General features: G+C 39.1%; 1 protein-coding gene across 2 annotated transcripts in view; it reads left to right on the plus strand.

The window, feature by feature from the left end:
• The window catches only part of KLHL4 (kelch like family member 4), a 161,459-nt gene extending 151,204 nt beyond the window's left edge, over positions 1 to 10,255 (plus strand). For both annotated transcript variants that reach the window (XM_025431809.3, XM_025431807.3), the window contains 2 exons: positions 7,594 to 7,765; positions 9,243 to 10,255. In XM_025431809.3, the coding sequence (XP_025287594.1) occupies positions 7,594 to 7,765; positions 9,243 to 9,302 (232 nt within the window). In that variant the 3' untranslated portion in view covers positions 9,303 to 10,255. The remainder of the gene's footprint in view (positions 1 to 7,593; positions 7,766 to 9,242) is intronic.
• The last annotated feature ends 13,919 nt before the right edge of the window (positions 10,256 to 24,174 follow it).

Genomic DNA, 24,174 nt, shown 5'->3' on the forward strand with positions numbered 1-24,174 from the left:
TCCCATCATTTCTTCTCCCTTCCCTTATATTCCCTTTCACTATTATTTATATTCCCCAAATGAATGAGAACATATAATGTTTGTACTTCGATTGACTTACTTCACTCAGCATAATACCCTCCAGTTCCATCCATGTTGAAGCAAATGGTGGGTATTTGTCGTTTCTAATGGCTGAGTAATATTCCATTGTATACATAAGCCACATCTTCTTTATCCATTCATCTTTCGAAGGACACCGAGGCTCTTTCCACAGTGGCTATTGTGGACATTGCTGCTATAAACATTGGGGGGCAAGTGTCCCAGCGTTTCATTGCATCTGTATCTTTGGGGTAAATCCCCAACAGTGCAATAGCTGGGTCGTAAGGCAGGTCTATTTTTAACTCTTTGAGGAACCTCCACACAGTTTTCCAGAGTGGCTGCACCAGTTCACATTCCCACCAACAGTGTAAGAGGGTTCCCTTTACTCTGAATCCTCTCCAACATTTGTGGTTTCCTGTCTTGTTAATTTTCCCCATTCTCACTGGTGTGAGGTGGTATCTCATTGTGGTTTTGATTTGTATTTCCCTGATGGCAAGTGTTGCAGAGCATTTTCTCATGTGCATGTTGGCCATGTCGATGTCTTCCTCTGTGAGATTTCTGTTCATGTCTTTTGCCCATTTCAGGATTGAATTGTTTGTTTCTTTGGTGTTAAGATTAATAAGTTCTTTATAGATCTTGGAAACTAGCCCTTTATCTGATACGTGATTTGCAAATATCTTCTCCCATTCTGTAGGTTGTCTTTTAGGTTTCTTGACTGCATCCTTTTGCCGTGGAAAAGTTTCTTATCTTGATGAAGTCCCAATAGTTCATTTTTGCTTTTGTTTCTTTTGCCTTGGTGGATGTATCTTGCAAGAAGTTACTGTGGCTGAGATCAAAAAGGGTGTTGCCTTTGTTCTCCTCTAGGATTTTGATGGAATCTTGTCTCACATTTAGATCTTTCATCCATTTTGAGTTTATCTTTGTGTATGGTGAAAGAGAGTGGTTTAGTTTCATTCTTCTGCATGTTGATGTCCAATTTTCCCAGCACCATTTATTGCAGAGACTGTCTTTCTTCCAATGGATAGTCTTTCCTCCTTATCGAATATTAGTTGACCATAAAGTTGAGGGTCCACTTCTGGGTTCTCTCTTTTTTTTTTAATTTTTATTTATTTATGATAGTCACAGAGAGAGAGAGAGGTTCAGAGACACAGGCAGAGGAAGAAGCAGGCTCCATGCACCGGGAGCCCGACGTGGGACTCGATCCCGGGTCTACCAGGATCGCGCCCTGGGCCAAAGGCAGGCGCCAAACCACTGCGCCACCCAGGGATCCCTCACTTCTGGGTTCTCCATTATGTTCCATTGATCTATGTGTCTGTTTTTGTGCCAGTACCACACTGTCTTGATGACCACAGCTTTGTAGTACAACCTGAAATCTCTTGTGATGCCCCCAGCTATGGTTTTCTTTTTTAAAATTCCCCTGGCTATTCGAGGTCTTTTCTGATTCCACACAAATCTTCAGATAATTTGTTCTAACTCTCTGAAGAAAGTCCATGATATTTTGATAGGGATTGCATTAAACATGTAAATTGCCCTGGGTAACATTGACATTTTCACAATATTAATTCTGCCAATCCATGAGCATGGAATATTTTTCCATCTCTTTGTGTCTTCCTCCATTTCTTTCACAAGTGTTCTATAGCTTTTAGGGTATAGATCCTTTACTTCTTTGGTTAGGTTTATTCCTAGGTATCTTCTGCTTTTGGGTGCAATTGTCAATGGGATTGACTCCTTAATTTCTCTTTCTTCAGTCTCATTGTTAGTGTATAGAAATGCCACTGATTTCTGGGCATTGATTTTGTATCCTGCCACGTGACAAAATTGCTGTATGAGTTCTAGCAATCTTGGAGTGGAGGCTTTTGTGTTTTCCATGTAGTGTATCATGTCATCGGCGAAGAGGGAGAGTTTTATTCTTTGCCAATTTGAATGCCTTTAATGTCTTTTTGTTTGATTGCTGAGGCTAGGACTTCCAATACTATGTTGAATAGTAGTGGTGAGAGTGGACATCCCTGTCTTGTTCCTGATCTTAGGGGAAAGGCTCCCAGTGCTTCCCCATTGAGAATGATATTTGCTGTGGCTTTTCATAGATGGCTTTCAAGATGTTGAGGAATGTTCCCTCTATCCATACACTCTGAAGAGTTTTGATCAGTAATGGATGCTGTATTTTGTCAAATGCTTTCTCTGCATCTAATGAGAGGATCATATAGTTCTTGGTTTTTCTCTTGCTGATACGATGAATCACATTGATTGTTTTACGAGTGTTGAACAAGCCTTGTGTCCCGGGGTTAAATCCTACTTGGTCATGGTGAATAATTTTCTTAATGTACTGTTGGATCTTACTGGCTAGTATCTTGTTGAGAATTTTTGCATCCATGTTCATCAGGGATATTGGTCTGTAATTCTCCTTTTTGGTGGGGTCTTTGTCTGGTTTTAGAATTATGGTGAGGCTGGCCTCATAGAACTAATTTGGAAGTACTCCATCTCTTTCTATCTTTCCAAACAGCTTCAGGAGAATAGGTATGATTTCTTCTTTAAACGTTTGATAGAATTCCCCTGGGAAGCCATCTGGCCCTGGACTCTTGTGTCTTGGGAGGTTTTTGATGACTGCTTCAATTTCCTCCCTGGTTATTGGCCTGTTCAGGTTTTCTATTTCTTCCTGTTCCAGTTTTGGTAATTTGTGGCTTTCCAGGAATGCGTCCATTTCTTCTAGAGTGCCTAATTTATTGGCGTATAGCTGTTCATATGTTTTTAAAATCGTTTGCATTTCCTTGGTGTTGGCAGTGATCTCTCCTTTCTCATTCATGATTTTATTAATTTGAGTCTTCTCTCTCTTCTTTAATAAGGCTGGCTAATGGTTTATCTATCTTATTAATTCTTTCAAAGAACCAACTCCTGGTTCTGTTGATCTGTTCCACAGTTCTTCTGGTCTCGATTTCGTTGAGTTCTGCTCGAATCTTTATTAACTCTCTTCTTCTGCTGGGTGTAGAATCTATTTGCTGTTTTTTCTCTAGCTCCTTTAGGTGTAAGGTTAGCTTTTGTATTTGAGTTCTTTCCAGTTTTTGAATGGCTGCTTGTATTGTGATGTATTTCCCCCTTAGGACTGCTTTTGCTGCATCCCAAAGATTTTGAACGGTTGTATCTTCATTCTCATTAGTTTCCATGAATCTTTTTAATTCTTTCTTAATTTCATGGTTGACCCTTTCATCTTTTAACAGAATGGTCCTTAACCTCCACATGTTTGAGGTCCTTCCAAACTTCTTGTGGTGATTTAGTTCTAATTTCAAGGCATTATGGTCTGAGAATATGCAGGCGACAATCCCAATCTTTTGGTATCAGTTAAGACCCGATTTGTGACCCAGTATGTGGTCTATTCTGGAGAAAGTTCCATGTGCACTTGAGAAGAATGTGTATTCAGTTGAGTTTGGATGTAAAGTTCTGTAGATATCTGTGAAATCCATCTGGTTCAGGGTATCATTTAAAGCTCTCGTTTCTTTGGAGATGTTGTGTTTAGAAGACCTATCGAGTATAGAAAGCGCTAGATTGAAGTCACCAACTATAAGTGTATTATTATCTAAGTATTTCTTCACTTTGGTTATTAATTGATTGATATATTTAGCAGCTCCCACATTCGGGGCATATATATTGAGGATTGTTAAGTCCTCTTGTTGGATAGATCCTTTATGATATAGTGTCCCTCTTCATCTCTCACTACAATCTTTGGGGTAAATTTTAGTTTATCTGATATAAGGATGGCTACCCCTGCTTTCTTTTGAGGACCATTTGAATGGTAAATAGTTCTCCAACCTTTTATTTTCAGGCTGTAGGTGTCCTTCTGTCTAAAATGAGTCTCTTGTAGACAGCAAATAGATGGGTCCTGCTTTTTTATCCAGTCTGAAACCCTGCGCCTTTTGATGGGGTCATTAAGCCCATTCACGTTCAGAGTTACTATAGACAGATATGAGTTTAGTGTCACCATGATATCTATTCAGTCCTTGTTTTTGTGGATTGTTCTTCTTCCTAAAGGGGAATTTTAAGAGTCCCCCTTAAAATTTCTTGCAGAGCTGGTTTGGAGGTCACATATTCTTTCAGGTCCTGCCTGTCTTGGAAGCTCTTTATCTCTCCTTCCATTCTGAATTATAGCCTAGCTGGTAAAGTATTCTTGGTTGCATATTCTTCTCATTTAGGACCCTGAATATATCTTGCCAGCCCTTTCTGGCCTGCCAGGTCTCTGTGGAGAGGTCTGCTGTTACCCTAATACTCCTCCCCATAAAAGTCAGGGATTTATTGTCTCTTGCTGCTTTAAGGATCTTCTCTTTATTGTTGAAATTTGCAAGCTTAACTATTAATGTCGAGGTGTTGAACGGTTTTTAATGATTTGGGGGGGGGATCTCTTTATTTCCTGGATCTGAATGCCTGTTTCCCTTCCCTGATTAGGAAAGTTTTCATCTAGGATTTGTTCAAATACATATTCTGGCCCTCTGTCCCTTTCGGCGCCCTCAGGAACCCCAATTAAACGTAGGTTTTTCTTCCTCAGGCCGTCGTTTATTTGCCTTAATCTATCTTCATGGTCTTTTAATTGTTTGTCTCTTTTTTCCTCAGTTTCCCTCTTTGTCATCAACTTGTCTTCTATGTCACTTACTCTTCTTCCACCTCGTTAACCCTCGTTGTTAGGACTTCTAGTTTGGATTGTACCTCATTCAATTGATTTTTAATTTCTGCCTCATTGGATCTAAATTCTACAGTCATGAAGTCTCTTGAGTCCTTTATGCTTTTTTCTAGAGCCACCAGTAGCTTTATAATAGTGCTTCTGAATTGGCTTTCTGACACTGAATTGCAATCCAGATTTTGTAACTCTGTGGGAGAGAGGACTGTTTCTGATTTTCTTTTGAGGTGAGGTTTTCCTTCTAGTCATTTTGCTCAGTGCAGTGTGGCCAAAACAATTTGTATTGGGAAAAGGAGAAAAAGAAAGGAGAGAAAGAAGGAAAGAAAAGAGAAAAAGAAAATATTAAAAGGAAGAAAAAAGAGAAAAAGAGAAAGAAAAAGAAAGAAAGGGAAAAAAGGGTGGGGGAAGCAAACAAATCAAAAAGAAAAAAAAACACAGGGGGTATCTTCTGATTCTGTATATTTTAAGTCCCTTGATCTCCCCTGGAACTTGTCCGTCTAGCTGGTCTTCTGGGCGAAGGGCCTGTTGTGCTTATTTGCAGGTGTTAGCGCTTGGGTAGCTGCTCTGCCCCCTTCCTGGTGCAGGGCTCAGTGGGGGTTGTTTACCCTGTGAGGCCTCATGAGGAACAACCACATTGGCGGAGGACAGCTCTGGAGCCCTGGAGTCAGCTCCTGCAGTAACTACAGAGCTCTCTCTCTGCAGGAGCCTGGATGCTCCGGGGGCAGGGCCTCTGATCTGCTCAGCTTGGGGCAGGAGCGCCCTTGTGGTCCTGGGCCCTCCCGGCCACTGCCTGTCCCAGGGGGAGGCCGGATCCTGGGCTGTGTCCCCGGCGCCCTGTGCTCCTGGGCCTGCGCTGGTGGATTTGCACTCCCGGTGGCGCAGCCCCCTCCGGAGCCTCCCCCGCAGCCCCTCCGAGCTGCTCCCGGGTCCAGCTGTGTGCGCTGCAGCCCTTTAGGTAGCTCGGTGCACTCTCCCTGGTGCGCAGTTGCTCTGTTAGTGTCCCAGGGAGCCCGAGGGCATCCCCGCCCTCCTGGGATCCTGCTCTAACTCTCTGCAAGCTCCTTTCCTCCCGGGAAGGTTGGTGCAGCTCCTGCTTCTCCGGGACGGGGCTCTCCTGTCCTGGGGACACTCGACCCGGCCTTAGCCCGGCTCCTCACGGGGCCCCTCCCCCTTGAATGCCTTTTGTTTCTTTATTTCTTTTTCCCCGTCTTCCTACCTTGATAGAAGCACAAACTCTTCTCTCTGTAGCATTCCAGCTGTTCTTTCTTTAAATCTCAGGCCGAATTCGTAGATTTTCAGGATAATTTGAAGGTTATCTAGGTAATTTGGCGGGGACAGGTGATTTGGAGACCCTACTCTTCTGCCATCTTGCCCCTCCTCTGCAATATTGCCACTTTTTTCTTCAAAAGATTCAGTGTTACCCAAATACCTCTCATTAATGAAATAGTAGCCAGATAATAGTAACATTAGACAGCTTTTTTTAAAAAATATTTTATTTATTTATTCATGACAGACACAGACAGCGAGGGACAGGCAAAAACACAGGCAGAGGGAGAAGCAGGCTCCATGCAGGAGCCCAAAGTAAGACTCGGGGTCTCCAGGACCACACCCCAGGCTGAAGGTGGCGCTAAACCGCTGGGCCACGGGGGCTGCCCTAGACAGATTTTGAACCTTAATTATCATGCACATACAGGAAAGTTAGGTTTGGATACAAATCTATAAAGAAATTCTTCTGTTCACCATTAATTTATGTGTGTAATCTGTTAGTCAAGGGCAGCATCAATTAACAATACCAAATATTTTGAAAATTCAGCTTAACTAAGCATGCAGTTATGGATTTTTTGGTCCTGGGTTTTCTGGTTCTGGGTTTTATTATACCAGCAGAATTGAAGATGATATGCTGTATGACAATCAACAATATGTATCGGACATTGAGGTTATTTTAATTATCGCTGATTTCAGATATTATTAAAAATATTACTGGATGTAAGTCCATGTTCAAATGGAAGCTGAGATCAGATAATTTAGAATATAACTAAAGAGATGAAAACAGGAATAAGAGATGTAATAAAATATAGGAAAATTAGTAATAGGTAATAAATAAAAATCTTCTCTGTAAAATAAACGTTTTTCATTGGGTTTTACAAATAGGCCAAAATAAAATCAGAAAACATATCCATGTATAATTAGATTAGTTTTCTTTTATTGTCCACCTCTTTTAGATTTTAGTGTTATGCCTTTTTTAAAAGCTTCAAATTTTAGGAAAAAAATTCCTGGAGAAGATTTTATTACTTAATGAATTCTCTTTCATTTTGCTTACAGAAAAGATATGGAAATAAGGAGTTAACGTCAGATGAAATGGAAAAAAAAAGTTCTCTTGTGAAGATAAATTGCAATACTCATGGGGAGAAAGGATAAGATTATGGTCATTCTAATCACAAATAATAGTAAAACCAGGGTACTATATTCTACAAAATAAGAAGGCAATTATATTCAGATTTACTTGAAATATGTGCTCTCACATGAATAAGACAAGGCATCTTGCATAAAACTTTTGATAAGAATAAAAGAAAACTTAAGATCTCCAACCAGCATACGAAATGAGAGAGGGGGCATTTTTCTCATAATGTTAAGATGCTAATATGTGAAATATCCTCAAATTTTTGATATGCTTTGAATGATGTGGTTGAGAAGAATTTTGTCATGTACTTGTTTTTAACATTTATTAGTCACACTAAACTTGATATTGATAAGGTGTTTTTAATTCTTCACATTTGGATAAGTTTATATTTTATTAATACCTATTATTTTAACACTTTTGGACTTCTTTTAATTGTCTTCCTAAACTTCTTAAGGTATGATCCAAAAAATAATTCATGGTCAACTGTGGCACCTCTGAGTGTTCCTCGAGATGCTGTTGCTGTATGTTCCCTTGGAGACAAACTCTATGTGGTTGGAGGATATGATGGACATACTTATTTGAACACTGTTGAGTCATATGATGTACAGAACGATGAATGGAAAGAGGTACTGTTATTGAAAGTATTGAAATTAGTACATTTCAGGTTTTAATAAAAGTCCTTACAATATTTGTCCTGAATTAATTTCATTCTCTTCTCTAGGGCCCAATATTTTAGTTAAGTTTGCAGTATTTTCCTTATCTATACCATACTGAAGTACGAATTAGTTGATCTAATTTGTCATTGGCAGGATCCATTAGTACTTAGGTAACAGAACATTGTCCTGAATTTATGGACTCATTCCTTTCATAGTATAGTGAATCTGATTCAATAATGTAAATGTTTCTCTCTGGCCAACTTTCTAAGGATGTATTATGACTTGAGAACCAAAAAGCAATGTCCTTATCAACAAATATCTGCCCCTTCTTATTGGTTGTTGCCCCAGGGGAAATTTTTTCAGTCCCTTTTTTATATTTTTAAAATTGCAACACTCTAGATTCTTAACCAGTCACTCAAGGAATTTAGTGAACAATGATAGACTGGAATTAAACCCTCTCAAGAATGCTGGGCATCTAACAGAAGAAATTCTAAGTAGAGTACAAGAAGAAATTCTGAAAGGACATCCTAAAGATGCTAAAGGCAAAAGTGATGCTTTTGATATTTTTTCTAGTGGTAAATCTGGATTTATTCCAAAATATCTAATAGCGTTCTGTTAATTAAATGATAGCTCAATAAAAAATAAAGTATGATTAACTCTTCATCATTTCCACAAACATGCAAACATTGTATTTTGTATCTAACTCCACCTTCCCTTATGATACTGAGAGCCTTCATACTGCTCTATATTCTACACAGTAAGTTGGTTACTGTTCTAAATAAATATGTTAATATGACAGCTGAAAATGGCTTTCTATCTCTTTCCTCCAACAATTTGATTCATTAAGACCCTTAGAAACACTCAAATTCTGCCATGTAGGTAACTCCTTATTTTATCAATGCTTAGCACCAGCAAGAAATGGAAGAAAAATTTTTAGCCAACAAGGAGTTGTTAAGCCAAATACAAAAATCAAAAAGTCTAAGCTTGAGGAATTTACTTTTCTGAAAATCCAGACCAGTAGCTAAAAGACCTAGATTCTATTCCTGACTTTTCACTGTTTCATTGTGTGACCTTGGAAAGAGTGAAAGAGAACTAATAAATAATAGAATTATAACCACTATCTGCCAAATTATTTTTATTCATTATCTCAGTTCATCCTAACAAAAATCTTGAAGGTTGAGTATTATTACCTGTAATTTTTCAAATGAGAAAATCATTGACCAAAATCATCTGTTTTTCAGACTCAGCTCTACATGATTTAAATAATATGTTCTTTCCACCACACTGGACAATTATCCAGGCTGCATTTTCCATCTTTATAACAGGTGAAGGTTGGACCCGGATAGCCTTAGTTATTTAACTCCAACATGGTATATTATATATCTTATGCTGAAGATAGAGTTCATTAAGACAGTATTTCTTTCCTTGTTTTTGTTTTCTGTGTTAGGAAGTTCCCATCAACATTGGAAGAGCTGGTGCATGTGTTGTGGTGGTGAAGCTGCCATAAAGCTATATTTATCGATAGGAAGGAAACTGGTCATTTCAAGAAATGGATTAGGAAGAAGAAAAGAAGAAACACTTTTTCCCCTTCAATTATTAATCAAACATGAACATTGTTGTATCATTTTAATATGTAGTTATAATTGCTTTCATTTCTGAAGTCAAAGGAACTTTTCTTTTTTTTTCAAAGCAAGTTTTCAAACATGAATTACATATACCTGTTAAATGTATGTGTTGTTGCAGCTGATATTATAAGTGGAAATCCAATAGTCTAGTTTAGCCTCATTATTAAAATGTTTAGGGTAAGTCAATAGTGACCAAGGCATGAAAGTTTGTAAAATCATTGGTAATTTTTAGGTTAAGAATATGAGAATTTAAAAACATTTTCTATTTCAAAAATCAAAAGGTACTCTATTTTCTGAAATACAGTATAAATGAGAACATCTCAAGCTTAAAACGTGAAGTCCAATTTTCAGTAAGACATCATTCTCTTAATCAAAAATATCACAAATAGCTAAATTTGTACCATATGTACCAACAGGAAGGCTTTTACTGGGTTAGGGCTAAAAAATAATTCATTTACATAATATGTTATGCTGATCATAGTATGTTAAAATTTTTACAGACTTACTCTTTTACACTGCCATCTTGCAAAGCACACATATAGATTTAGAATTCTTTAACATATTGGCTTATTAAATTTTTTACTTCATATATACAACCCATATAATAAAATAGTAAATATTTATCATATTGATACAAACTGTGACCTCAGATTCAGAGTGTCAGGGCCTCACTTGTATAAAAAGTAGTATTCTCAGGGCACCTGGGTGCCTCAGTTAAGCACCTGCCTTCAGCTCAGGTCATGATCCTGGAGTCCTGGGATCCAGCCCCTTGTGGGGCTACCTGCTCAGCAGGAAGCCTGTTTCTCCCACTCCCCCTGCCATGCTCTCTGTCTCTGTGTCAAATAAATAAATAAATAAAATCTTTAAAAAAAGAAAGTAGTATTCTCAAACATTTCTTTGAACTCTGTAAGGAACCATCATTAAACAATTTTTAAAAACAAAACAATTGGTGCTATACTATATGCTGGCAAATTGAATTTATTTATTTTTTTATAAATTTATTTTTTATTGGTGTTCAATTTGCCAACATAGAATAACACCCAGTGCTCATCCCATCAAGTGCCCACCTCAGTGCCCGTCACTCAGTCACCCCCACTCCCCGCCCTATGAAGACAGGAGTCTTCATGTTCTGTCTCCCTTTCTGATATTTCCTACCCATTTCTTCTCCCTTCCCTTCTATTCCCTTTCACTATTATTTATATTCCCCAAATAAATGAGACCATATATTGTTTGTCCTTCTCCAATTGACTTATTTCACTCAGCATAATACTCTACAGTTCCATCCACGTCGATGCAAAGGGTGGGTATTTGTCATTTCTAATGGCTGAGTAATATTCCATTATATACATATACCATATCTTCCTTAGACATTCATCTTTCTATGGACACCAAGGCTCCTTCCACAGTTTGGCTATTATGGACATTGCTGCTAGAAACATCGGGGTGCAGGTGTCCCGGCGTTTCATTGCATCTGTCTCTTTGGGGTAAATCCCCAGCAGTGCAATTGCTCACTCGTAGGGCAGGTCTATTTTCAACTCTTTGAGGAACCTCCACACAGTTTTCCAGAGTGGCTGCACCGTTTCACATTCCCACCAACAGTGTAAGAGGGTTCCCTTTTCTCCGCATCCTCTCCAACATTTGTGGTTTCCTGCCTTGTTTCATTCTTTTGCATGTAGCTTTCCAGTTTTCCTAGCATCACTTGTTTTTTTTTAAAAATAAATATATTTTTTATTGGTGTTCAATTTGCCAGCATACAGAATAACACCCAGTGCTCATCCCCTCAAGTGCCCACCTTAGTGCCCATCACCCAGTCACCCCCACTCCCCGCCCCCTCCCCTTCCACCACCCCTAGTTAGTTTCCCAGAGTTAGCAGTCTCTCATGTTCTGTCTCCCTTTCTGATATTTCCCACTCATTTTTCTCCTTTCCCCTTTATTCCCTTTCACTATTTTTTATATTCTCCAAATGAATGAGACCATATAATGTTTGTCCTTCTCCGATTGACTTATTTCACTCAGCATAATACCCTCCAGTTCCATCCACGTTGAAGCAAATGGTGGGTATTTGTCATTTCTAATGGCTGAGTAATATTCCATTGTATACATAAACCACATCTTCTTTATCCATTCATCTTTCGATGGACACCGAGTCTCCTTCCACAGTTTGGCTATTGTGGACATTGCTGTTAGAAACATCGGGGTACAGGTGTCCCAGCGTTCCATTGGCAAATTGAATTTAAATAAAAAATGTAGGGATGCCTGGGTGGCTCAGTGGTGGAGTGCCCACCTTCAACCCAAGGCATTATCCTGGAGTCTGGGGATCGAGTCCTGCATCCAGCTCCCTGCATGGAGCCTGCTCCTCCCTCTGCCTGTGTCTCTGCTTCTCTTTCTCTCTCTCTGTCTCTCATGAATAAATAATTAAAATATTTTTAAAAATTTAAATGTAACAAAAACACAATTTTTAAAGAACAAGAAAGTGAGAAGATGTTCTACAATATTAACACGTGGCAACATCAAAATGTTCAATATTCATGGTTGATTCTATAATTATATTTTATGTAACTAATACATGGTTTCTGTTGATATTATATTCATCCAGAAGAAAGTGTTAAGGACATATGCACTACTTTTTTTTTCAATTTAAAGAAACAACAAAATAGCTAGTTTGATAGTATTTTACCTTTAATTCCCTACTTCCGGGCTGCCCGGGTGGCTCAGTGGTTTAGCACCGCCTTCAGCCCAGGGCATGATCCTGCAGACCCAGAATCGACTCATGTCTGATCAGGCAAGCAGAAATTGAATAGCATCTTCTTGATGGTCCATTTGGTTTGCTTCATTTTGATTAGATTTTGATTAATATCACCCAGGGCTACTGTATTTGAAAATTGGGCTTAGGCCAATATGGCTTAGGTGGATTGCCAAAGTCTAAGTAAATCTGAGCATTTAGAATGGAAATATACAGAGGCTCAAGGCAATAAAACATAACTGTGCTAGCCTCAGTCAAACCTAGTTGGGAAAGGAGTTAGATAGTAATCCCCTTGGTGCTTTGTTGTAGTAGAGATTATCTATCAGGCTGGTTTAAGCTAACAAGGATAAGAAATGGAGTTATTTTTATATATTTTCTCAACCAATTTAAGGGCTGATGCATTTAGACACTGTACTCATTTTGGAAAGACAATGTTAGCTTTTTACATTTTTCTGTAATGACTATGACCTTGCTCAGGATCACCTCCTCTGTGCACTCAGCCTGTATCATGATGACTTTCTAGACAACACCATCAGCTACTTTACCTGTATTTTCATAGGGCATGCAGGAAACATCTAAATACCACACCGGAGCTTAACGAGACTAAGACACTAAACTTGACTCCTTCCTTTGCTTATGTCATCCATCAACTTGACTCACATGTGGTTGGTGACTCATTTTGATGTGGAGGGAACACTGAAAAGAGGTCACTGCCTAGAGTCCCAAATAGGGTATAAAAAAAAATTCCTCTGATTTCAGATTTTCCCTTAAGCTCTCTAATAAGACTTGTACCCTGAAGTTGTAGTCCAGGAAAAGAAAGAAGACCATAAAACATATATCTCATCACCTGTTGTCATCCTGTCCTCTTCCTCTTACCATGGTCATCTGAGGGAGAGGGATAAGTTTTTCCAATTACTTTTCCTCTGATAATGACCTCCTTTTGCATCATATTCCTCTTCCTCTTGCTGGAGACAGTAAACCCCAACCTGATGATGGAAAGAATATCTCCTCTCTTGCCCATGGAAGATACACATGAACTTCCTATTATACCAACCTGGCTTTCTATATGTCAAAGGAAACTTTTTAAAAGTTATGATTTTTTTCCTTTCTTGACAATATTCATTTTTCAAGATTGTTGCCTACTACAGATTAGGGGGAAAAGCCTATTTTACAAGTGTAATATTGACATCCTCTTTTTTTTTTGCATTCCTGTTACAATCCTAACACACATATGCACATAACATAAACAATGAGGGAAGGGGGCACATGTAACAAAATATGAAAAATCTCATACATGAGTAAATGTTAAAAGGTAAAAGCACATTACTAAAATGAAAATTAGTATCTCACTATCACATTTATTAAGAATCTGTGCTTTAGATTCCAGTGGTATATATATAAGTTAGGGTTAAGTTTACGAAATCTTTACCAGATCTAGGTCTATATACTTTATATTTTATTCCAAGTGGTGGAGAACAGGATTTGTTTACCTCTCCTCTACTATGGCCAACTGAATTTCTAAGTTCTTGTTTCATCTAAATTCATGGAGACCCTTATACAAACGTCCCAGAGTCATATGCTAAATTTAGCACTGAGAGATTAAATCTTTGTTTCCAGGTCATAACTGATTAAACCTACCAGAATTGGAACACACAGAGGTTCTGGCCGTCACAGAACAGCCAGTCTTATTTTAAAATATGCCTAAAAAGACAAAATCAGAAAGAGATCTTTGGGAAAAGTAATATAAGCAAAATGGTAACATAGGAATTTCTATGGCTTGTTCCTCCCCCTTCCCCTAACATCAATTTGAACAACTATCCATATGTGAAAATACCTTCACAAGAGCAAAGATTTGAGGTGAGTGATCACAGCACCTGGGTAAAGTACAGAAATAAGAAAAGGCACACTGAGAAGGGAAGGAAAGATAGATTCACATTATCATATGAGCCCTCCACCAAGCCCAGGCATTCCAAAATTGAGAGGAACAACTTACCCCATGGGACAAGGAGAATAACGTGAGCATCCAATTTTACCATGGATACCAGAGTGGACCCACCCCAGTACCAGGCCAGCTCCTGCAGCTCTCAGTTTCTCCCCACAGGCTCTTGCAAACACAGGTCACTCATTTACCCTTACGCTTTTCGGCTCCAGTAGCTGCAGGCAATTCCAGTAGCCCGAAATGTTGTCTTTGGCATCAGGTTCTCAACAGGCTCCAGTGAACACAGACCCCAGCTCATCCCCATGCCTGCCTATTATTCTGGTGGCCTCAGACAGCTCACACAGCCCTAGAGAGCTTTCATAGGAGGACTCCTGGTGGGATCCCACAAACTGAGCACTGCTCGCCTCTTCTCATATGCTAATTCCAGCAGCCCCAGGAGGATCCCTTGGCACCAGAATCATCAGGGCTCCCAAGAACACAGGCCCCCATCTCACCCTAGTGCCTACTGGCTCTGACAGCTCCAAATGGTGTCCTTGGCACAAAGTTCCTGGTGAGTTCCCATGAACACAGTTCCAGGATCACTTCAGCACCTTCCTATTCCATTGTCCCAAAGCATTTCACATGACAAGGCTTCCAACAGGCTACCACAAGTCCAGGTCTCTGACTTACTCTGGTTACTGTCTAGTCTAGCAGCCACAAGTATTTCCCATGACTCCAGGTGTCTTACACTGCAGGGCTTCCAACAGGCTCTTGGTAACCCAGGCTCTTGTTGTACCCAGGATCCTGATAGCTCTGGTGACCTTTGCTGGCTCCTGTAACACCTAGGCTCCCAGGGATCTCTGAGAAACCCAGATCCCAAACTCACCCCAAGCACCTACCAGCTCTGGTGAACTCAGATAGCTTTTGATGCACTAGGTGGTCTCTCTGACACCTGGATCCCAGCAGGACCCCAGAAATCTAAGCCTCCAGATCATCCTGGCACCTGCTGCCACTGGTAGCCCCATGTAACTCCCATGGATCCAGGTGGCTTCTATTAACAGCAGGCTCCCAGCAGGTTCCCATGAAGCCAAGCTCCCATCTCACACTGGTGCCTTTTAGCTTCAGCAGCCACAGGCAACACAAAAATGAACAAACATAAAAGAAAATCAAGAAAATAATTCAATTCACAATAGCACCACAAACAATAATCAGGATTAGACTTAACAAAGGAAGCAGAAGACTTGTACACCAAAATCTACAAAACATGGCTGAAATAAATTAAACACACATAAACAAAAAATACATGTTTTGTTTATGGATTGGAAAACTTAATTTTGTTAAGATACCAATACTAACCAAAACAATCTACAGATGTAATGAAATTGGATTTTCTTAATCCAAATGACATTTCAGCATGAATAGTAAAATCTATCCTAAAATTTGTACAGAATGTCAAGGACCCTGAATAACCAAAACAATGCTGAAAATGTTGGACAAAATTTGAAGTCTCTACACTTCTATATTTCAATATTTACTACAAGCTACAATAATCAAAATACTATGGAGTTCTGGTCCAAGATGGTGCTGTAGGAAGACTCTGAACTCATCTATTCCAGGGAACACACCAAAATACATCTATTGGTAAAATTATTCCTCCTGATAAAGAAATGAAGTCTGACTGAACAACTTCTGAACAACCAAAGATGGAATGGCAAGAAAATAGCTGGAGTGATGGAGACTGTAACAAAGGAAACTACCATCCCCAAAACTGGGAACAGCAGTGGGGAGGGATAGTATTTAGGGACCTAGAACAGATGCCTCTCTCTTTGGGTACAGGAAAAAATATCATTGGTTTTAAAAAGCAGTTTGCATATAAAGAAATAGTGCCAGATCTCTACCAAGCAGCAGAGGAGCTTCAGGAACGTTGTCCAGACCAGAGGGACTGGAGAATGACACAGTTTACATTCCCACTGCACCTTAAAATCCTAGACCAGTGAAGAACTCAGGCCACATAAGTGCTGAGTCCAGTTGCTACAGGGAGCTTGGGACCTCAGAGATCCCTGGATCCACAAGTACACTCCAGCTTCACTCATTCTGGTGCACAGGAAAAAGCAAACAAAAAAAGAAAGAAACAGACAGGGTTTAAAAGATCTAAGGAGCTGCAGGGATGGTCTCTCCCTATCCACATTAAAAGCCAAAACTGGAATACATTCCTTCTCACACTGAGCTTGGGACTTTAGGGATCCCAGGGACTGCAAATTCACCACAGCACTTGAGGTGCTGGGGTACAGAAAATAAGCTGTTTTTTTAATAAAAAAAATTTATTATTTTTATTTAATTAATTATTTAAGTTAGTCTTCTCTTGTTTTTGTTATGTTCTTTTTCTTTTGTTTTCTTCTTCTTCTTCTTCTTCTTCTTATTATTATTATTATTATTATTAATTATTATTTCTGTAAAAAGCCACAGTTAAAAGAGTAACTAGGGATACCTGGATGATTCAGTCAGCGAGTATCTGGATCTTGATATCAGCTCTTGTCTCCACCTCATAGGTCATGGGATGGAGGCCCACATTGTACTCCCAGCTCAGTGAGGAGTCTGCTTGATATTCTATCCCTCTCCCTCTGCTCCTCCCCCTGATCGCCCTTTCTCTGTTTCTCTCATAAACAAACAGATAGATAGATAGATAGATAGATAGATAGATAGATAGATAGGTAGATACTTTCTTTTTTGGTATTTTTTTAAGGGAGTTCGATTTACCAACATATAACACCCAGTGCTCATCCTGCCAAGTGCTGGAATCAGTGCCCGTCACCCAGTCACCCCAACCCCTCACACACCTCCCTTTCCACTACCCTTATTTGTTTCCCAAGTTTAGAAGTCTCTCATGTTCTGTCACTCTCACTGATATTTCCAACTCATTTAGGATTTTGCTTTTATTTCCCTTGCCTATATAGATGCATCTTGCAAGAAGTTGTTGTGGCCAAGTACAAAAAGGGTGTTGCATGTATTCTCCTCTAGGATTTTGATGGATTCTTGTCTCACATTTAGATCTTTCATCCATTTTGAGATTATCGTTGTATATGGTGTAAGAGAATAGTCTAGTTTCATTCTTCTGCACGTGGCTGCCCAATTTTCCCAGCACTGTCCTTTTTCCAGTAGATAGTCTTTCCTGCTTTGTCAATTATTAGTTGACCACAGAGTTGAGGGCACATTCCTGGGTTCTCTACTCTGTTACATTGAACTTAGTGTCTGTTTCTGTGCCAATACCAAACTGACTTGATGATCACAGCTTTGTAGTACAACCTGAAAGCCGACATTGTGATGCCCCCGGCTCTGATTTTCTTTTTCAATATTACCCTGGCTATTCGGGGTCTTTTCTGGTTCCACACAAATCTTAAGATGATTTGTTCCAACTCTCTGAAGAAAGTCCATGGTATTTTGATAGGGATTCCATTGAATGTGTAAATTGCCCTGAGTAGCATTCATATTTTCACAATATTAATTCTTCCAATGCACGAGCATAGAATATTTTTCCATTTCTTTGTGTCTTCCTCAATTTCTTTCAGAAGGGTTGTGTAGTTTTTAGGATACAGATTCTTTACCTCTTTGGATAGGTTTATTCCTAGGTATCTTATGCTTTTGGGTGCAATTGTAAATGGGATTGAATCCTTAATTTCACTTTATTTCATTGTTAGTGTACAGAAATGCCACTGATTTTGGGGCATTGATTTTGTATCCTGCCACACTGCCAAATTGCTGTATGAGTTCTACCAATCTTGGGGTAGAGTCTTTTGGGTTTTCTACGTACAGTATCATGTCATCTGCAAATAAGGAGAGTTTGACTTCTTCTTTGCCAATTTTAATGCCTCTTATTTCTTTTTGTTGCCTGATTGCTGAGGCTAGGACTTCTAGTACTATGTTGAAGACCAGTGGTAAGAATGGACATCTCTGGCATGTTCCTGATCTTAGGGGAAAGGCTCCCAGTGTTTCTCCATTGAGAATGATAGTTGCTGTGGGCTTTTCATCGAATGCTTTTAAGGTGCCGAGGAACGGGGGCAGCCCAGGTGGCTCAGTAGTTTAGAACTGCCTTCACCCCAGAGCCTCACCCTGGAGACCTGGGATCAAGTCCCATGTTGGGCTCCCTGCATGGAACCTGCTTCTCCCTCTGCCTGTGTCTCTGCCTCTCTCTCTCTCTCGAGTAAGTAAAATCTTTTAAAAAAAGATGCTGAGGAATGTTCCCTCTATCCTTGCACTGTGAAGAGTTTGATCAGGAATGGATGCTGTATTTTGTCAAATGCTTTCCCTGCATCTATTGAGAGGATCATATGGTTCTTGCTTTTTCTCTTGTTGATATGATCTATCACATTGATTGCTATATGAGTGTTGAACCAGCCTTGCATCCCAGGGATAAATCACAATTGGTCATGGTGAATAATCTTCTTCATGCACTGTTGGATCCTATGGGCTAGTATCTTGTTGAGAATGTTTGCATCTGTGTTCATCAGGGATATTGGTCTATAATTCTCCTTTCTGGTGGGGTCTCTGACTGGTTTTGGAATTAAGGTAATGTTGGCCTCATAAAATGAGTTTGGAAGTATTTCTTCTCTTTCTATCTTTCGGAACAGCTTTAATAGAAGAGGTATTGTTTCTTCTTAATCATTTGATAGAATTCCCCTGGAAAGCCATCTGGCCCTGGACTTTTGTGTCTTGGGAGGTTTTTGGTGACTGCTTCAATTTCCTCCCTGGTTATTGGCCTGTTCAGGTTTTCTATTTCTTCCAGTTCCAGTTTTGGTAGTTTGTGGTTTTCTAGAAATGTGTCCATTTCTTCTAGATTGCATAATTTATTGGTGTATAGATGCTCATAATAAGTTTTTTAAATTGTTTGTATTTCCTTGGTATTGGTGGTGACCTCTCCTTTTTATTTGTGATTTTATTAATTAGAGTCTTTTCTCTTTTGTTTTTAATAAGGTTGGCTAATGATTTATCTATCTTTTTAATTCTTTTAAGGAACCAACTCCTGGTTTTGTTGATCTGTTCCACAGTTCTTCTGGTCTCTATTTCATTGAGTTCTGCTCAAATCTTTATTAATTCTCTTCTGCAGGGTGTAGGTTTTATTTGCTGTTCTTTCTCCAGTTCCTTTAGGTGCAAGGTTAGCTTGTGTATTTGAGTTTTTCCAATTTTTTGATGACTCTTGTATTGCCATGTATTTCCATCTTAGTACTGATTTTGTTGTACTCCACAGATTTTGAATGGTTGTATCTTCATTTTCAGTAGTTTCCATGAATCTTTTTAGTTCTTTAATTTCCTGGTTGTCCCTTTCATCTTTTAGCATGATGATCTTTAATCTCCACGTGTTTGAATTTCTTCCAAATTTCTTCTTGTAATTGAATTTAAGCTTCAAAGTTTTATGGTCTGAAAATATGCAGGGGACAATTCCAATCTTTTGTTATCGGTTTAGACCTGATTTGTGACCCAGTATGTGGTCTATTCTGGAGAAAGTTCCATGTGCACTTGAGATGAATGTGTATTCAGTTGCAATTGGATGGAAAGTTCTGTAATTATGCTCCCACATTAGCAGCATAATTATTCATCATTTTAGGTCTTCTTGTTGGGTAGACTCTTTAATTATGTTATAGTGACCCTCTTCATATCTTAGTATAGTCTTTAGTTTAAAACCTAATTTACCTGTTATGAGGATTGCTAACCCAGCTTTCTTTTGAGGACTGTTTGCCTGGTAAATGGTTCTCCACCACCTCACCTCCTCTGAAGGTGTCCTTAGGTCTAAAATGAGTCTTTTGTAGATATCATAAGATGAGTCTTGTTTTTTATCCAGTCTGACACCCTGTGTCTTTTGATTGGCTCATTTAACCCATTCACATTCAAAGTAACTGTTGAAACATATGAATTTAGTGTCATAGTATTACCTATACAGTCCCTGTTCCTGCAGATTGTTCCTTTGTGCTCCCTCTTTACTTACAGAAACCTCCTTAATATTTCTTGCAAAGCTGGTCTGGTGGTCACATATTATCTTAGTTTCTGTCTATCCTGGTTGCTCTTAATGTCCCTTTCTCTTCTGAATAGCAGCCTTACTGAATAAAGTATTCTTGGCTGCATTTTTGTTCGTTTGTTTATTACCCTGAATATTTCATACAGACCTTTCCAGCCTGCCAGGTCTCTGGGATAGTTCTGCTATTAATCTGACATTTCTCCCCATATAAGTTTGGAATAGTTTATCTCAAGCTGCTTTTAGGATTTTCTCTTTATCTCTAATATTGCAAGCTTCACTATTATATGCCTGGGGGTTGATTGTTTTTTTTTTTTGGGGGGGGGCAGGGTCCTCTCTAACTCTTGGATATGAACGCCTGTTTCCTTCCCCACATTAGGGAAGTTCTCAACTATGATTTGTTCAAACATTTTTTTCTGGTCCTCTCTCTCTCTTCACACCCTCTGGAATCCCAATAAGATGAATATTATTCTTTCTCAAACTATTACTAAAATCTCAGTCTCTCGTCATGGGCTTTTATTTGTTTCTATCTTTTTCTCAGCTTCCTTCCTTTCCATCAACTTGTCTTCTTTGTCACTCACTAAATCTTCTACCTCATTAACCCTAGATGTTAGAGCATCCAGTTTAGACTGAATATTAGTTAAAATATTTTTTAATTTCCATCAGATTAAATCTCAATTCTGCAGTGAGAGTTTCTCTAGAATCTTTTATGATTTTTTTAAGAACCACCAGTAATTTTATCATTGTAATCCTGAATTGTATCTCTTACATCTTACTTAAATCCATATCCATTAGATCTGTGGCAGAGAGGATTACCTCTGGTTCTTTTGTGAATTCTTCCTTTTCATTATTTTGTTCAGTGCAGAATTGCTGTATGAGTGAACAGAGTCCAAACTATCAAGACTATTCCCTTGCAGTACAGTGGCCAAGAATTCATGTTGCAGTTGTTGCAGCTGGGGGCATGTGGCTTGTGTGTGAGTGGTGGCTGCACAAGGCATGCAGATATGTGCAGCAAAATTTTCCCTGAGTCCAGGGCTAAGGCCAGTAGGCTTGGAGTGGGTGAGTCCTGAGGAGAACTCATGGGTGAGGCACACTGCTGGCAGTTTAAGGATCAAGTGTCTCTGCCACTTTGCTTCTCACAGGTAACCGTGTGTTTATGCTGGAGGGCAGGGAAGATAAATGGTTCTTCAAGATCCTTTGTTCCCAGAGAAACTCCTCAACACTTTCCAAAATCAGTATAAACAGATATCCCTCCCATTTTTCCAATGCACTATGCAAACCACAGCTTCTATGCTGCCTCTTTGTGGGTTGCTGAAACAGCTTTAGTAGCATATGTGTTATTTCTTCTTTAAATGTTTGATACAATTCCCCTGGAAAGCCATCTGTCCCTGGACTTTTGTGTCTTGGGGGTTTTTTGATGACTGCTTTAGTTTTCTCACTGGTTATTGGTCTGTTCATGTTTTCTATTTCTTCCTGTTCAGTTTTGTTAATTTGTAAGCTTTGAGGAATACATCCATTTCTTCCATACTGCCTAATTTGTTGGCCTATAGTTGCTCATAATACTTTTTTATTTTTTTATTTTTTTAACGATTTTATTTATTCATGAGAGAGAGAGAGAGAGAGAGAGAGAGAGAGAGAGAGAGAGAGAGAAGGAGAAGCAGGCTTAATGCAGGGAGCCTGATGTGGGACTGGATCCCAGGACTTCAGGATCACGCCCTAAACTGAAGGCAGATGCTTAACCGCTGAGCCACCCAGGCACTCATAATAGCTGTTTCAAAGGTGAAATGGAGGGAATACTTCCAAACTCATTCTATTAGACCAACAGTGCCTTGATGCCAAAACCAGGTAAGACCTCACCAAAAAAGAGAATTACAGACCAATATCCCTGAGGAACATAGACGCAAAAATTCTCTCCAACAGACTCCAACAGTACATTAAGGGGATTATTCACCACCTTCAAGAGGAATTTACCTCTGTGATGCAAGGGTGGTTCAACATTTGTAAAAAATCAACAAGATAGATCACACCAATAAAAGAAAAGATAAGAACCATATGATCATCTCAATAGATGCAGGAAAGCATTTGACAAAATACAGCATCCATTCCTGATTAAAATTCTTCAAAATGTAGGGATAGAGGGAACATATCTCAATACCTTAAAAGGCATGTAAGAAAAGCCCACAGCGAATATCATTCTCAATGGGAAAAAACTGACAGCCTTTCCCCTAAGAACAGGAACACAACAGGGGTGCCCAGTCTCACCACTTTTGTTCAACATAGTACTAGAAATCCTAGCCTCAGCAATCATAAAACAAAAAGAAATAAAATGCATTCAAATTGGAAAAAAAGAATTCAACTCTCCCTCTTTACAGATGACATGACACTCTATATAGAAAACCCAAAAGACTCCATCCCAATATTGCTAGAACTCATACAGCAATTTAACAACGTGACACAATAAAAAATCAATGCTCAGAAATCAGTTGCATTTATATACACCAACAATGAAACTGAAAGAAAGAGAAATTAAGGAGGTAATTCCATTTACAATTGCACCAAAAACCATAAGATATCTAGGAGTAAACCTTACCAAAGAGGCAAAGGATATATACTGTAGAAACTATAGAAAACTTAAGAATGAAATCGAGAAAGACATAAAGAGATGGAAAAACATTCTATGTTCATTGACTGGAAGAAAAAATATGGTGAAAATGTCTATGCTACCCAGAGCAATTTACACATTCAAAGCAATCCCTATCAAAATACTTTGGACTTTCTTCACAGAGTTGGAACAAATAATCCTAAGATTTGTATGGAACCACAAAAGACCCCGAATAGCCAGAGGAATATTGAAAAAGGAAACCAAAGCTGGGAGCATCACAATGCCTAATTTTAAGTTGTATTACAACACTGTGATCATCAAGACAGTATGACACTGGCAGAAAAACAGACACATAGATCACTGGACCAGAATAAAGAACCAAGAAATAGGCCCTCAACTCTATGGTCAACTCATCTTTGACAAAGCAGGAAAGAATATCCAAGGGATCAGAGACAGTCTCTTCCACAAATGGTGTTGGGAAAATTAGACAGCCACATGCAGAAAAATGAAATCAGACCATTCTCTTAGAGCACATGCAAAGATAAATTTAAGTGGTTGAATGATCTAAATGTGGGATGCCTGGGTGGCTCAGGTGGTTGAGCATCTGCCTTTGGCTCAGAGTGTTGTCCCTGGATGCTGGGATCAAGTCTTGCATCAGGCTCCCCTCAAGGAGCCTGCTTCTCCCTCTGCCTATGTCTTTGCCTCTTTCTCTCTTTGTCATGAATAAATAAATAAGATCTTTAAAAAAAAAAAAAAGAAAGAAAGATTTAAATGTGAGACAAGAATCCACCAAAGGCACCTGGGTGGCTAATTTGGTTGAACATCTGCCTTCAGGTCAGTTCATTATCCCAGAGTCCTGGGATCAATCCACACATCAGGCTCCCTGCTCAACGGGGAGCCTGTTTCTCCCTCTCCTGTTCCCTCTTCTTGTGCTCTCTGTATATATATCAAATACATAAAATACTTAAAAAAAAGAATCCATCAAAACCCTTCTTGACATTGGCCACAGCAACTTCTTGTAAGACACATCTATGAAGACAAGGGAAACAAAAGCAAAAATGAACTATTGGGACTTTGTCAAGATAAAAAGCTGCTTCACAACAAAGGAAATTGTCAACAAAAATAAAATACAACCTACAGAATGGGAGAAGATATTTGCAAATTAAATATCAGATAAATTGTTAGTATCCAAGATTTATAAACACACTCAACACTCAAGAAACAAATAATCCAGTAATGAGTTGGGCAGAAGACTTGAACATACCTTTCTGCAAAGAAGAGTTACACATGGCCAATAAGCACATGACAAAATGTTCCAAATCATTTGCCATCAGGGAAATTCAAATCAAAACTACAATGAGATACCACCTTACACCAGTGAGAATGGGTTAAATGAACAAGACAAGGAAGAACAAATTTGGGGGAAGATGTGTAGAAAGGGGAACAGTCTTGTATTGTTGGTGGGAATGACAAGCTGGTGTAGCCAC

The sequence above is a fragment of the Canis lupus genome, chromosome X (assembly GCF_003254725.2).
Source record: "Canis lupus dingo isolate Sandy chromosome X, ASM325472v2, whole genome shotgun sequence".
Classification (NCBI taxonomy): Eukaryota; Metazoa; Chordata; class Mammalia; order Carnivora; family Canidae; genus Canis; species Canis lupus.